This window comes from Uranotaenia lowii, chromosome 2 (assembly GCF_029784155.1).
Source record: "Uranotaenia lowii strain MFRU-FL chromosome 2, ASM2978415v1, whole genome shotgun sequence".
Taxonomy (NCBI): Eukaryota; Metazoa; Arthropoda; class Insecta; order Diptera; family Culicidae; genus Uranotaenia; species Uranotaenia lowii.
Genome location: NC_073692.1, coordinates 335734582 through 335749147, shown reverse-complemented (window position 1 = coordinate 335749147; position 14566 = coordinate 335734582). Strand labels below are relative to the sequence as shown.

The window sequence follows — 14566 nt, the reverse complement described above, 5'->3', positions numbered from 1 at the left end:
TTTCCTTGCGAGCGTAGCACTGTCGAAACTACGATACGAAGGAGCGGCCTGGAGCTCCGCCATATAGGTAGAGCGCAACAGATCCAAATTACGGAGCACACAATGGTTGATCAAGCCATGCGAGTTTCCTGTGCATACAGGACCATATCAATAGATGCAGCTTTTGTCATCGCAGGGATGATCCCCATCGACATAACTCTGGCAGAGGATATGGAGTGTAAAGAAGCAGAGCTTTCAGAGGAGTGCGCTGAGTTAAACCTGCCGCGTTAATGCTCAAGTGGCAGGAGCAATGAGACGCATCGAACAGCGCGAGATGGACGCATAGGATAATCCCGCGACTTTCAGACTGGGTAAATGGAAAGTACGGAGAGGTCCACTTCTACCTGTCGCAATTTCTTCCGAATCATGGGTGCTTTAAGCAAAACCTTCATCGGTTTAAGCTCATCAGCTCGCCTTATTGCCCGGAATGCGTCGATACGGAGGTATCGGCAGAACTTGCTATCTTTGTCTGCTCTAGGTTCATTTCAAGGCGTTAACAACTTCAAGATTTGAACACTGAAAATGTTGTGAGTGAAATGTGTCACGACGAACAGTCGTGGCGTGCTATAGTTGACGAAATTTTGCAAATCAGCCGTGATCTAATACGAATCAGGAAAGATGATGAACGGAGAGAGCGAGATAGTCAACCAAACTTGACCATCCAATGGAAAGTCTTGGGCCTCGTATGACACCACAATTCAAAAGCAACGTGATCATAGGGTGTGGTATAACCCTCATCTGGACTCATACGTGTGGTGGGACTTAAAGGTCTCACGTACTCAGCTTCGCTGCAGCAAAAGGAAGCGGAGATACCATTCGGGGTGGTCGTGACGGGATTCTAGCTTGGTAGTATCTTAATCGGCTATGCCTTGGTGGTTAGAAATCCTACGGGAGTGGATGCAGGGACGGGCGCGAGTTACTTTGAAAGTGTTACCTAACCGGCACACGTCTCAGGGTCTTCTGTATCAGTCTGAAGTTGGCGGAAGAGGAAAAGGAGAAAGAAAAAAGGAGAAGGAGAAAGAGGATAAAGGAAAGAAGATAGAGGAGAAAGACTAAAGAGGAGGAAGAGAAAAAAAAGATAAGGGTGGGATGTATATGCATGAGCACAGCCTACGCCTTGATGTAGTATATCACGGCAGCAATCTCCCAGCTGTTATGGTTTGAATTCAAATTTCCATCTTGTAAAAAAAAGCGAGAGTCCAATGCACACAATTTTTTATTTTCACTCGACGAGGTTTCTCACTTTTCCAGGTCTACCCAGTAAACTTTAATCGACAGAGAAAAATTCAAATCGCCAGAGAAACCGTATCGATTTCTCTAGCGATTTTGCAACATCCTATCGATAGAGAGGAACACACCATATGCGTGTCTCGGGTGAGTGCTACGAAATCTGAGTAGAAATGCTTAGACCCGCCCCAAGAGAGCACGTTCCGAATTGTGCTCGTGTGCTCGACGCTTGCCGAATGATTTCCGTTACAGTGGTGTTGATTTGATTAAGGGCATAATAAAGGCAATTTCCCAATTTGCGAAATGTCCACGCTTGTCCACGGAGGTGGAGGAGGGGGTAAAAAATCTCATTGTTTTTTTTTTGTCCACGTGGTATCTGAACGTCCCCTAAGTTCTTCAGAAAAATACTTTCAAGACGAATAAGAATAAATATCGGCCGCGGCGTGCGCGAGTGTCGCCGCAATATAATCGTTTTATCCTAAGTCGATCCTTTTTCGATTTTTTAAAGGACGCGCTTACTGGGAAACGACAGCAAGTGTGAGAGGCTCTCTCACTGAGAGCTCTCGCATTTCGGTGTGAGAAAGAGAATACTAGCCAAGAGTGTCATAGTGTGCCAACAGAAAGATTACCTGATTATTCAGGATTTGTCCTGGTTTAAATGTCCTGATTTTTGAAAACTGTTGAGAAAAATGTACTGAATTGTCTAGATTTTCATGAAAATGAATTACTTGAGTTTGTGGCTAAATCATGACAACATCAAACAAAACTGTCATAAAATAGTTTAACCCATTGTGCCGATGATAATCTTCTGTACAGATAATATTGGAGTGGTGTTTTTCGATATAAACTGCAAGCCATCCTTTCTGATTCAGTTGTATATGTAATGGCGTTTACAGTTCCTGTATTTTGCCTTTATTCATGCAATCCAAGCTAAATAGTTCCGTTAATCTAAGAGCATCGGCAGTGGTAGGTGCTATCCCAGGTGTTAACCCTGGACACATTGCATGTCTTATTTTAAATTGAGCAGATCATTTGCGCACCGGTAAGTGCTAAAACTGTTTCTATTTTTGCCATTGGTGGCGCACCGATATGTTCTGTTGTTGTTTGTTGGTATTTTGTTTTGTAAATTCTCCCTAGACACTTTAGCACTTATCAAATCAGGATCTGGTCGGTATTCAAATTTATCTCCCTACTCACTTTTTTAACACCCAGGACACCAAACTAACCCACGAAGCCAAACTAACTCTCTTATTACCAGAACTGAAAAAAACAACACCTGCATCAATTCCTGGGCGATCAAGTCCCGGCAAATCTCCTATGGAAACGCGTGAAAAGTCTCGGTGTTGGTTAAATCAACGCAGACGTGTAGTTTTGATCCAGATGTAGTAAACCAAAAGTTTTCGTCTAACTACTCAACAGATGATGGTCATCGGCAATTTAGGGCTGTTGCAGAGCCATCACTATTCAATTTCTGTTTTCGACCAGTTGCATGGTGGGAAGTTGTTAACTTCGTTTGTGATATAAATTCGAATGCTAAGGTTTGGATCGCGTACCCATAAAGTTGATTAAACTTGTGCTGCCGTAAATTGGCCATCATTTGACTCATCTTTTACATGTGATCAACATGTATCTATCCTGACTGCTGGAAAAATGCAAAAGTTATACCTTTGAAGAAAAAGCCGCAACGGAAAACACTTGAAAATCTAAGACCCATAAGAGTTCACTGGTGTTGGAAAAATGTGGTAGAAACTTTGACATTTTGGAAATTTTACCATGCAAAATTGTTTTCAAGATCTTTGGCCGTTGTATTTTTTTACAACACTGTTTCTATTTCAGCCGTTTGTGATAGAAATATTACTATTTCTGCATCACAGCATGCGAAAATACAACACGTGTTGCAAAAAAAAAACTTGAATTCCACAGATCTTGAAAACGTTTATGCAGGCAATATTTTCAAAATGTCAAAATTTCTACCACTTTTTCCCAACACCAGTGAACTTGCTCTAAGCATACTTTGTGCTTTATCCAAAGCGTTTGAAAAAATAATGAAGGATCAAATGTCAACATTCATAAACAACAACAATTTGCTGACAGATGCTCAAGCTGGCACGGTATAATTATATAAGGTAGGCTACTAACGCGAGTAAACAACTTGTTTGAAAGCAAACTAGTGACGTCATTACTATCTGCCTATAGCGTGCCAAGCAAAAAGTTTTGCGCGCGTAGATCACTAGATGGATAGAAATGACGACATTATCGGGAAGATATCACCTTATTATATTGTACACCGTGCTCAAGCTGGTTTCCGCAAATGTCAAAGTGTGAAAACAGTTGTAATTCGTGTTTACGATGAACTTGCAGCGGCAGTGGATAAAAAAATGTCGGGCGTGTTACTTTTGCTTGATTTTAGCAAGGCTTTTGACACTATTTTACATAGAAAACTTTGTGACAAGCTTGTCGAACTTTTTCATTTTTCGAACGATGCTGTTCAGCTGATTGAATCATACTTAACGAATAGAATGCAAACAGTTTTTTGTGGAGAATTATTCTCACAGAGTACTCACGTGACCTCTGGCGTTCCGCAAGGTTCCATTCTTGGGCCGCGTCTTTTTACATGTTACATTAACGACTTGCCTCTTGTGTTGAAACATTGTTCTATCCAACTATATGCTGATGACGTCCAGCTCTATGCTGTCGATCGGAACCGAAACTCAAATGAACTTGTCAGGCTGGTCAACGAAGATCTAGCAAGAGTTGCAGCATGGTGTTCGAGAAATGGACTACTGGTGAACCATACCAAAAGCAAGGCACTGTATATAACCAAATCTAGAAGGCAAGCTGTCCATAGTTCTCTCCCCAATGTCTTCATCTACGATGAGCAAATCCACTGGAGCAAAGCTGCGAACAATCTTGGATACATTTTTAACGAAAATTTATTGTGGGACGATCTGATCATGCAACAATGTGGATTAGTTTACGGCTGTTTGCGAAATCTTTACAGAAGTACATACTCCGCATCAACCAATACAAAAATCTGTTTGTTTAAAGCCTTGATCCTCCCATATTTTCTGTTTGGTGATGTACTCCATGTTCGCCCTAGTTCTGGTGCACTGAATAGACTGAATGTTGCATTAACCCATTCGAGACGGCGACTTTTTTCGAACGCGTCCCCCAGGAGCGAAAATTTTTTATTCTTTGATTCGATCAATTTTTATCTGAAAAACATGAATTCAATAAAATTTTCAAAATTTAATCGTAAATTCTCAAAAAATGTCCATTGCACACCGTGTGTGCAGTCCGCTCCTCGAAATAAAATTATTTCGAGGAGCCGAATTGCACACACGGTGTGCAATGGGTAGAATAACTAAAATACACCATTTTAAATATGTTCATCATTCGTTTAATTTTTGTTTGGTTATAAAGGAAAAAATAAAATTCAAAAAAATTATATCATGTGTTTTAAACAAACAATAAGTTTTTTTTAAATTTTTTCCAAAATGTGTTTATTTTTGTGATTCATCACCATGTTTTCAACTTTGTCGGTTTTATTTGAACCCAATTTTTTCTTGTTTCTTCCTGTGGATTTTTTCTATCTGAGAACTATTTAAGTTGTTCAACTATTTAAGTTCGGCTAACTAACTCTTATAATAATTAAGATCTTTATTTCATAAAAAATATACATTGAAAAATCTAATGATCGTCACATAATCTTGCGTATATTAGCGTGAATAGCACCTTGAATGGAGGGTGATTTGTCCAACATTTCATGAAGGCACATCGAACGGAACGTTAAAGTTTCAAAAATTTCAATACAATATAAAACAAGAATTTTCTAGAAAATCATGTTTTGATTGTTTGAACACATTCCATGAAAAAAATCTATGATAATGATACTATTAGCAATTACCATAGAGCTGAAGTTTATTTGTTTTTTTTAGCTAAATTGTTTAAAGTTACAAATAATTTAAATTTTAATTGATCATACGAACAGCTACCGAGAATAATGTTTCAACTATAAGATACAGATTTCACCTTGGTGAAAAAAGAAATTACTAAAATTACTCCGTCAAGAGCTGGAGAACCCAACAGCACGCTCTTAAGCTTGAGAATTTAAAGATAAGACTTAACAATTCGAAGTTTACACAAACGCTATACACCAGGTCCTAGAAGCATATAAATTTCAGTTATTCTCCCCTCACCATAACCTTAACAATCACCGACGCACACTTCCACAAAAACATCACAAACAGCCTGCCTGTCTGTATCGACGAAACGAAACTCTGTCTGCGCTGCCTAATTTTATAAGTCATTTTCAAACTCAGATATTTTGAAGACATTTTCATACACAGTGAAACCAATGCCAAATTATGATTATCTATGCTTTTAAGATTCTATTGGTTCAAGAACCATGAAAATTGATCCACTAGTTTATTCAAAATCATGAAAAAGTTGAAACTACTTCCATTGCACACACGGTGTGCAGTCGGTCTTATAGCCTCGGAAAGTCATTGCACACACGGTGTGCACTCCGTCTCGAATGGGTTAAATTGTTGCGTGCGATATGTCTATGGTCTAAACCAGGGGTCGGGGAACTTTTTGAATCATTACCCCAAAACATTTTTATTTAAGTTGATATTACCCCATGACGTATCCGTAAACACTGAACGAGCTCTCAAAGCGTGTTATTTGAATGCCTCAGGGAGAAATATTCACTTCTGCATATGCCACTTATAATCCTTTACTTTCGAAATTAAACCAACAAATTCATAAAATTGCAGTATGAAAATATACACTTTTTACTCACAAAATATTCACTGTTACCCCCAAGATAGATACGATCGAGTAAGTCATCTACAAAGCAATCTCATTGGATGTTCTATGACAAATTTCTATGCATTCAGATCCTGCATGTTTATGCGTAGGCTTGGTTTGACTCGTTATCCCCCCGCACTATTTCAAAAGCTCATATGCACTCAAAGGAAGCCGTTTGGGCAATTATGTTGTGCCTACTAATAGGACCGCTTTGTATGAAAACTGTTTTTTGTGAGAGGTGTTGTCAACTACAACTCATTACCCCAAATGTAAAGCGTGTACAATCAGAAGCCATTTTTAAAAGAGAATGCCTGAACTACTGGAAACAGCACCAGAATTAGCAGCCGCGTTGGATTCATACTTTGAACATTATAAGGTATAGGGAATAAAATAGAATAGGATTAAATAAGTGAACGTGAATGACAAATGTGTATGTCGGAAGTAGTAAATGAAAAGAATATTGTATTCTTACTCTACTGGAATAATAAACAAACAAACAAACAAACAAAAAAAAACAAACAAACAAACAAACAAACAGGGGCTAGATAGCACTTCGTTTGAAACCCGCCGGTGCGGTGCTGAGGTGTCAAAGTTAGGTGCTATTATAGCTTTGAAACCTGGTTTCTGCTGATACTCTAATGGTCCTAAAAATGCTGTTTTTTCATCGCTATGGCCTGTTTTTTTTTACAAAAGCACCTAGCATCTCTACCCACTACGATCAAAAAATAAAAACAATTCCTCTGTACGTGCAGAATTCGTATCAAAATAAAATACAAAAATCTGTTTTTCTGGATAATGCTGTACTTATATATGTATTTCAACTCTAGTCTCTGCTCTTTTTGTTTTTTATTCTTAAAAAAATTGTCAAAGGATCCGTCCTTAGCAGCACGTCTTAGTCGTAAAAGTACAAAAAAAAAACTGTGTTCGCTCTCAGATTTCTCTTCTACACATTGTGCAATGGTAATTTCCAGAGAGGGAATTTCTCATCGTCAGCTGATGTGATTGCTCTCGCTCATTCTTGTGTGTAGACAATCTCACTCGATTAATAGTGCGATTTATCTCTCTCCGAACAGCTTGGAAGGAACAGTATGAACAACATTGAACTCTCTTTAACAGGAAAACCCAAACTGAAGAGAAATGCCAACCAAGACTGGATTATCTTGAAGCAAGGAGCGTGAGCTTTCATTACGTTTACAAAATGTAAACAAAGAGTTTCAAATATAACGAAAAAAAAAATAAGAAAAAAATTGATATGAACAATTCGCAACTTTTTTTCCAATTAGGATATTTGTAGCCTGGACAGTATATTCTATATGTGAAATATAAATTTTAAAGTTGTTTTGATAGCTTTTGCGCCTGTTTTCTGTGAATTCTAAAGATGTTTAACCCGTTCGAGACCAATTGCACACCGTGTGCGCAATGAAATTTTTGTTTCTTTGTCAGAACAATCATTTATTGTGAGTTTACTATTGCTCGGAAAAATAATATTCTTATACCAATGGAATCCGCAAATGTTAAGCAAAGTGTGTTGAAAAATGGTTTTCATGAAAATCAAACGACATAAAAGTTATCTAAGCGTAAGTTCGAATGTCGTGAAAAGGACGGAGGCCGAATGAGTTAATACGACTTTATGAAAACTCACGCGAGAAATGGAGAAAAGTGGATTTCTGTTCAGATAAAAGGCTGAGCTTATCAATAGATTAAATTTTATTGTTTACAAGTTTTAAAAACATTGATTTCTATAGTTTTACTCTCAATTCAGCAAAACTTCAAAAATATTGTTTTAAATGCACAGCCGCCTTTTCGGATGAACAAAACTACTTCAAAAAACTATAATAAAGATTATTTGAAAAACTCGTTCAGCAGAGAAAATAGCATAAGAGCTTTTTATGGTGGGCAAACTACGTTTGATTAGGTTTATGAACTCAGAAGGTTTGCTTCACACTGTTCATGTTCCCATTTTATTTTTTCTGAAATTTCGTTTTCATGACACACAAAAGTTCTTCGCAACGAAATGCCATTCCAAACTTACGAGCTGCAAAAACTCTTTAACAGCATCCATAAGCCAATGAAAAACGAATTAATGTCCACAGCTAGCGACTGAACTGGTCATATGAATCTCAACAACGAACGAAACAGAACTCTAAAGAAGTAAGAGGAAGTGGCTCTTGTGTCGGCCGGAGCAGTTCCACGTGTGCTGAAATATGTCATAAATTATGACCACCAAATGTCACCGGACGTAAAAACTTTCACCGCACCAATGTGGCCCGCTAGGAAATCCACTATAATTTACCTCATCCTCATCCTAACAGACACAGACACAAGCACACACTCCACATCCATCAGTCTGGATTAATAGCGGTGGTCAGCGGGCAGTTTTTGGGGGTGATTTCGAAAAGTTGATTGATGAATGCAGAAAATGGGTTTTCAAAATAGATCTGACGGATTTCGCCGAATATTTTGACCAATCTAGAGTGGCCGCGTCGGAGATTGATTTAGTTTGCTCACTTTTGTTGGTCGTAAAGTTTCGCCGTAAAAACCACTCGGGGTCAAGTGATTAGAAAAATTTTCAATGAGTTGCTGATCTAATATTCTTCGAAGCTCATGATTGATTCCGGCCAAAAGCGAATAACTTCAAATCCACGTAACGCTGCAGTTGTAATATTTTTTAATTAAAACAACATTGCTTCCCCAAGGCTAATTGTGAGCTACATTCTGGGATTTACTCTCATTAACCTGCTCCCGAGGCATCATCTGCAACTTGGAAGGAAAGAAGGTGCCAAAAACCAAAAGAATGGGGATGAGGGCCCGACGTGGTTTCATCGGATTTGTGGTCTGAGGGTTGGTTGAAGATTTTTTTTGTCCTTAATTCTACAATGCTGTAGACGCAACTTTGTGTGGACAGAACACACCATCAGGAGGTCCTGCAAAGCCTAGCGCATGTCGGGGACCGTTTTTCTTCACCATCGTCCCTCACCATCACAATTTGTTCGCGTGGTTAATTAAGATTAATGACCGTCATTCTTGGAATTGGATTCTTCCGAGTTTGTTTTTTGTTTTCCGTAGCTTACAGCAGCTGATATGTTCAGCAAAAAGGAAACTGTGTGATAAAATTGCAAGCATTTTCATTGTTGTTTCCCCGCTGTCTGGATGGGCTTGAAAAATTTAAACCGTAAAAAAATCAATTTATGACTCAACGTCGGATTTTAATCTGAATCCTGCTGATTATCAACATTAAAAGCTTTGGAAAATTGGCAAAAAAGATACTGATTGGATTAAATAAAGGATTGAAAACATTGATTTTTCAAAAAAAAAAAAAAAACATTGGAAAGATTGTTTCTACAAACCGGCCCTGAAGATTCAAACCAGCAAATCTTAACTCTAACATATTTGTGTACTTGCTCTATCAGTTCTAGTGTTTTCAGTTCAAAACAAACGCGCGATGGGGATTTAGCCCCAAACGGACTAGTTGTAAACGCCCCGGGTCATTGCTTCTCGATTGCGGGTGTGCCACTTGCAGGTCAGAATCCGCACGTAGGTCCTCCGGAAGGACGCATTGCACAGGGCGTAACAGACCGGATTGATGGTGGAGTTGATGTAGCACAGGGCGTAGAAAAAATCCCACAACTCCTGCGGTATGCAATCGTTGCAGGTCGTCACTGGTTTCAGCAGCACCAGGATGTTGTACGGGGTCCACGTGATGATGAACGACAGCAAAATGGCCGACAGCGTTTTGGCGGCTTTCGTTTCCTGACGCTTTTCCTGAGACTTTTTCTTCTTCTTGACCTGCCGGGCCGTTTGGATCATGTTGGCTTGGTGGATTTGTTGTGCTTTGGACAAAGGTTTTGGTATGATTTTGGTGGTCAACGGAAGCCGGATGTCGGCCGTTGCTGTCGATTGGCGCCGTCCAACTGGGATTATGTAATCCGAATCCCTCGACGGCAAAGGCCTTCTCGGAGGAACCGTCATCGACATTGGCACATCGTCCTGGATCATCTTTATCGATGGAGCTCTTTCTTCCCCGGATCCACCCTCCGGAGGCAGCCGTATCAAAATCGTATATACAGAGTCCTGGCTCACGGATCGTGAACCCAGACGATTACTATTCGGTAGTGAGCGTGAATCTCTTGGTCCGTGCATGTCCTGCATATGGGACATTGGTGGCAACGTTGGCCGCATAGGGGTCGGTGATATATCCGGTATCATGCTGACCACATTACCCCGACCAGTGGTCACGTATGGATCCCGGATGACGTTCAACGACGTGCATCTAGAGTTGTTAGTGGAATGAGAACGTTAGTTGATCATCTTCAATTTCTATAAATGAATGACACGCAGGACATAGAATACCAAAATACAGTGAAAAAGTACAAACCATAAGTTGTGGAAACTGAAAATAAAAGAAAATATAAAGATTTTAAAACCAGTGCTGTCAAGTTTATTTCTATATTTCAACAAATAAGTACACCCGCTACATCTAAAATTCTTATCTTGACTTGAATGTATAATTAACCGTGTCCCTGTTGCTTATCAAAAATTCCATTCTTTCTCACGCTCTCTATATACTAACTTTCAATAAGGTTAACATTTCGTAAAGCAGTGCAACTTTATGATATGTGAGCAAGTTAGAATGTTTGTGGGGATGGTAAGATGAGAAAGTTATGATGCTGAGTGCTTCTAAGGATGATAGTTGGTATGTGCAAATCAAAGGAATATCGTGGCTTGTTTTAAAGCTTTCATTTCATTTAAATATATTTTGATTTATTATACTGGGTCACATCTCACAGAAGATTAGGAATAATTTGAAGATGATGCTTATTCGAACAACAGCAAAACTGCCTTTTGCTTCACTACGGGGAACAAATAAAAACCATGAAATGGGAATTGATTATCATTTGGATCCCGTCGAGATTTCGAGGTGAACTATGACTTAACCCTATCCCGCTCTTGAGTGTCAATATGACACTATTGGAAGTTTGGCGTCTTATTAGTATTACTTTATTACGGTGCAACCAAATAAAAAAAATCTTCTGGGACCCTCAGTGAATTATTGAAATCTTTAATTTTGCATCATTACTTTTTTATGAAGAAGTCCAGGGAAAAAAACTCTATAATCTAGGGTTGCTATCCGTCCCGCAAAAGCGGGACGTGTCCCGGTGTTTTGTTGAATGCTCCTCTGTTCCGCCTTTTCCTCAAAGTTTCTCGCTATTTTTCTTGGGAAAAAATAACAAATTTATCTGACTATTTAACACTGAAAAAATATAACTTTTGACTCAATTTGAATTCTGACATGAACAGAAAATCTTTCAAATAAATCTTTTCCAAGTAACACTGATTGATTTATAAGACTCTTCAGGAACTTATGAAATTTAAACTTGGTCTTGTAGCCTGTTATAAAACCTTAAATTTTGCTTGAGTTTTCTTAAAATAAGCATTTTTCATTTAACAAACATGCATTTTATTAAATGAACTAATTTTTATACAAATTACACAAAGTTTTTTTTTCACTCCTTGCGCAAAATTGATGGCCTCGGTCAATCACGGAGTAGCAACCATTGGCGATGTGGAATTCGTTCTACAGAGCCACACCAGCGAACGTTGAGTTTAAAATGCTAAAATTTATTGTTTTTAGAACTGTCCCACTAAGCATTCCTTGCAATACTTAACTCAACTAAAAATACAAAGTTTAAAATATTAAACTGTTTTTTTTTTTCATTCAAATATTTTTATAGTTGAAAAGCATTTTGGATTTGACAATTTAAGGTGGATGTGAGTAGCCAATCAAGCTAAGCTAAGCTAAGCTAAATTACACAAAGTTTTTTTTTCACGATATCAAATCCGCCGTTTACATGTACGACTTGAAATATTATCTCTCAAATGTTAATTCGCAAAAAACCGTGGAAAATAGCAGTACATATGGCAAAAAAAACATGTAAATTGAAGTCATGTAAGAAAAACTGAGTAAAATCAATTTGCGTTTAAAAGGTTTTTTACCTTAGTGTACTTTCTATGAACAACTTTGGCTAATGGTCAACTTATAAGTTTGGCTACTCAATTAAGCTATTTTAAAGATTTTACGCTTCTTTCTGAAAGTATCTGGCAAGCCTACTATAATCAGACCTCGAGTGTCAATTTGACACTCCTAGCCTAGAACCGCTTTTTTCTCTTGTTTCTCAATCGATCTTTACAAAATTTATGGCTTTAAAAACCTCGTAATATAACTCAAAAATGATTCTCAGACAATTCTCATCTTTAATACTTCGGTTTTCCGTTTTTCAAAGTCTAAGAATAAAAATCCGTTATAACATGCTTCGGAAAAAATCACTTAGTGTCCAAGAAAGCTAAAGCTGACGTTATTTAATCTACCTTTGAAAATTCGTCGAAAATTCTATATTTCGTATTTTGAAAATCTAAATATGCGAAAATGTACCAAACTACGTCAACTTTAGCTTTCTTGGACACTAAGGGATTTGTCGCATTCCTTAGCTGTTCTACAGTATTTTTCCGAAGCATGTTAGGCCGGAACAAATTTCAAATCCTTCTTTTGTCACTCGGAGTTGGAACATCGCGAGGGGGGGACCATAAAAAATAATGCGATAAACAAATAAATTGGAATAAATTGCACGAAAGCTTGTATGCAACCAAGTTGCATAAAATATCATTGCACAAAACCTAAAAAACAAATAATTTCTGATCGGAAAATTCAATAAAATCAAGAATACAAAAGGTGAAATAACTTCCATCTTCCAAAATTTGATTTTTTCTTCTTGTGATCTTTTGGATTCTTGAATTTTTTTTTCGAAATTTACATTAAATACTTTAAACTTTATTTATTTCCCCCTTCGGGTTTTTGGAAATTTCGAGGGGGGGGGGGGGGGTGACAAAAGAAAAAATTGATATTTGTTCCAGCCTTATTACGGATTTTCATTCTTAGACTTTGAAACACGGAAAATTGAAGTGTTGTAGATGAGTGTTGTCTTAGAAACATATTTGAGTAACATTACGAGGTTTTTAAAACCGTGAATTTATTAAAAATCGGTGGTTTAAGAACTTTTTGTCAACTTGCAATTCCTTAGATTTTCTAGCACTTAAATTTAACTTTGAACTGCATTTTGAGTATATTCACGCAAGATTCTCGCAAAAAAAATTATATTCATCAAAAAGGAAATCTCATACCGATTCTAGTTGTGTTATTACATAAGCGCCGCAATACTTTACACAAATAGGATGAATAAAAAAGTGAGCTACATTACATGGTTTAGAAAACTACAAATTTGGTAAAAATTGGTTGAGAAACAAGAGAGATCCATTGGTTTTATTCAGAAGTGTCAAATTAACACTCCAAAGACTGTAACGGGTAAAAATTTCAGTAGCGGGTGAGGGTTAAGCCACGCAAATAATGAGCTAACATGTTTTTTTTTCAATTCAAATTAAAGGTGACAAAATGGTAAAAATAAAAGATAAATTGTGCGTGAACTATGTACATTGGAGTGGCCCTAGTCATATGAGGCTTTTCAATAGGTAAAATGTTGTAGCTCTCGCCTTCTGAAATTGATCTAAAATTCAAGTTAAAAATCTGTACAAAATTTTTCTAAATAGACTACTCTAAGGCTACCCTCCAATGCCATATATTTATTTAAAAAAAAATGGAAAATGGTAAAAATTCCACCGATAAAATCGGTATTTGAAAAAATGTGGCTTTATAAGACTTTATTGATAAATGATTCTTTTTATTGAGAGACTCAAAATCAAAATTTAATCCTTATTTATGCGAGGTTGAAAATAAATAACTACCTCAACCTCCGTTAAAGGTAGCCTTTCTAGTTTCTCATATGTTTATTAATGAATTTTACCTTCCTTAACGGTTAAAAGAAAGGAAAATTAACCGGTTAGGGTCATATAGCCCCGGATACCAATTCCAGCTGTATCTTTAAAACTACTGAACCGTTTTGAATAAATTATACCATTTTGGAATTGTCTAAATGTTCACTATCTATTTATGAAGAAAAAAATAATGCTATTTTTTTAGTGTGTGTGACCATCCCAGTCAAAATTATGAAATTCCACTATGTCAGCAAAGCTTTGGCTGATTGAAAGATTCCTTAAAAGTAAAAATGTTAAAAATATAAGAAAAAATAATAAATCATTAGTTTCCTTCTTGAAAACTTTTATTTTATAACTGAATAATTAGCTTACATTTATAAAAATGGTCTGATAATTTTTTGTGATATCTACCATATTAAGAATAACGAAAAACGTACAACGAGGGATTTCGGAAATTCGCTGATTTCAAATTCTTGAGTGAATTGAAGTGTCGTATTTGATTATTATTAGTATTAGGTATTTGAAAATAAAATTTAACATTTCAGAGTAGTGGAGCTCAGGGTAACCAAAAGCTTAAAGTAAAAGTCGATATACCTCAGAATTGGTCCTCAATACGTTGACATTCTATGTTTTAATACATTATCAGTCTCTTCATTTATAATTC

General features: G+C 37.2%; 1 protein-coding gene across 1 annotated transcript in view; it reads right to left on the bottom strand.

The window, feature by feature from the left end:
* Nucleotides 1–9483: 9483 nt before the first annotated feature.
* The window catches only part of LOC129744120 (muscarinic acetylcholine receptor DM1), a 303267-nt gene continuing 298184 nt past the window's right edge, over nucleotides 9484–14566 (bottom strand). The window contains exon 5 of the mRNA XM_055736516.1: nucleotides 9484–10348. Coding sequence (XP_055592491.1) covers nucleotides 9544–10348 — 805 coding nt within the window. The 3' untranslated portion in view covers nucleotides 9484–9543. The remainder of the gene's footprint in view (nucleotides 10349–14566) is intronic.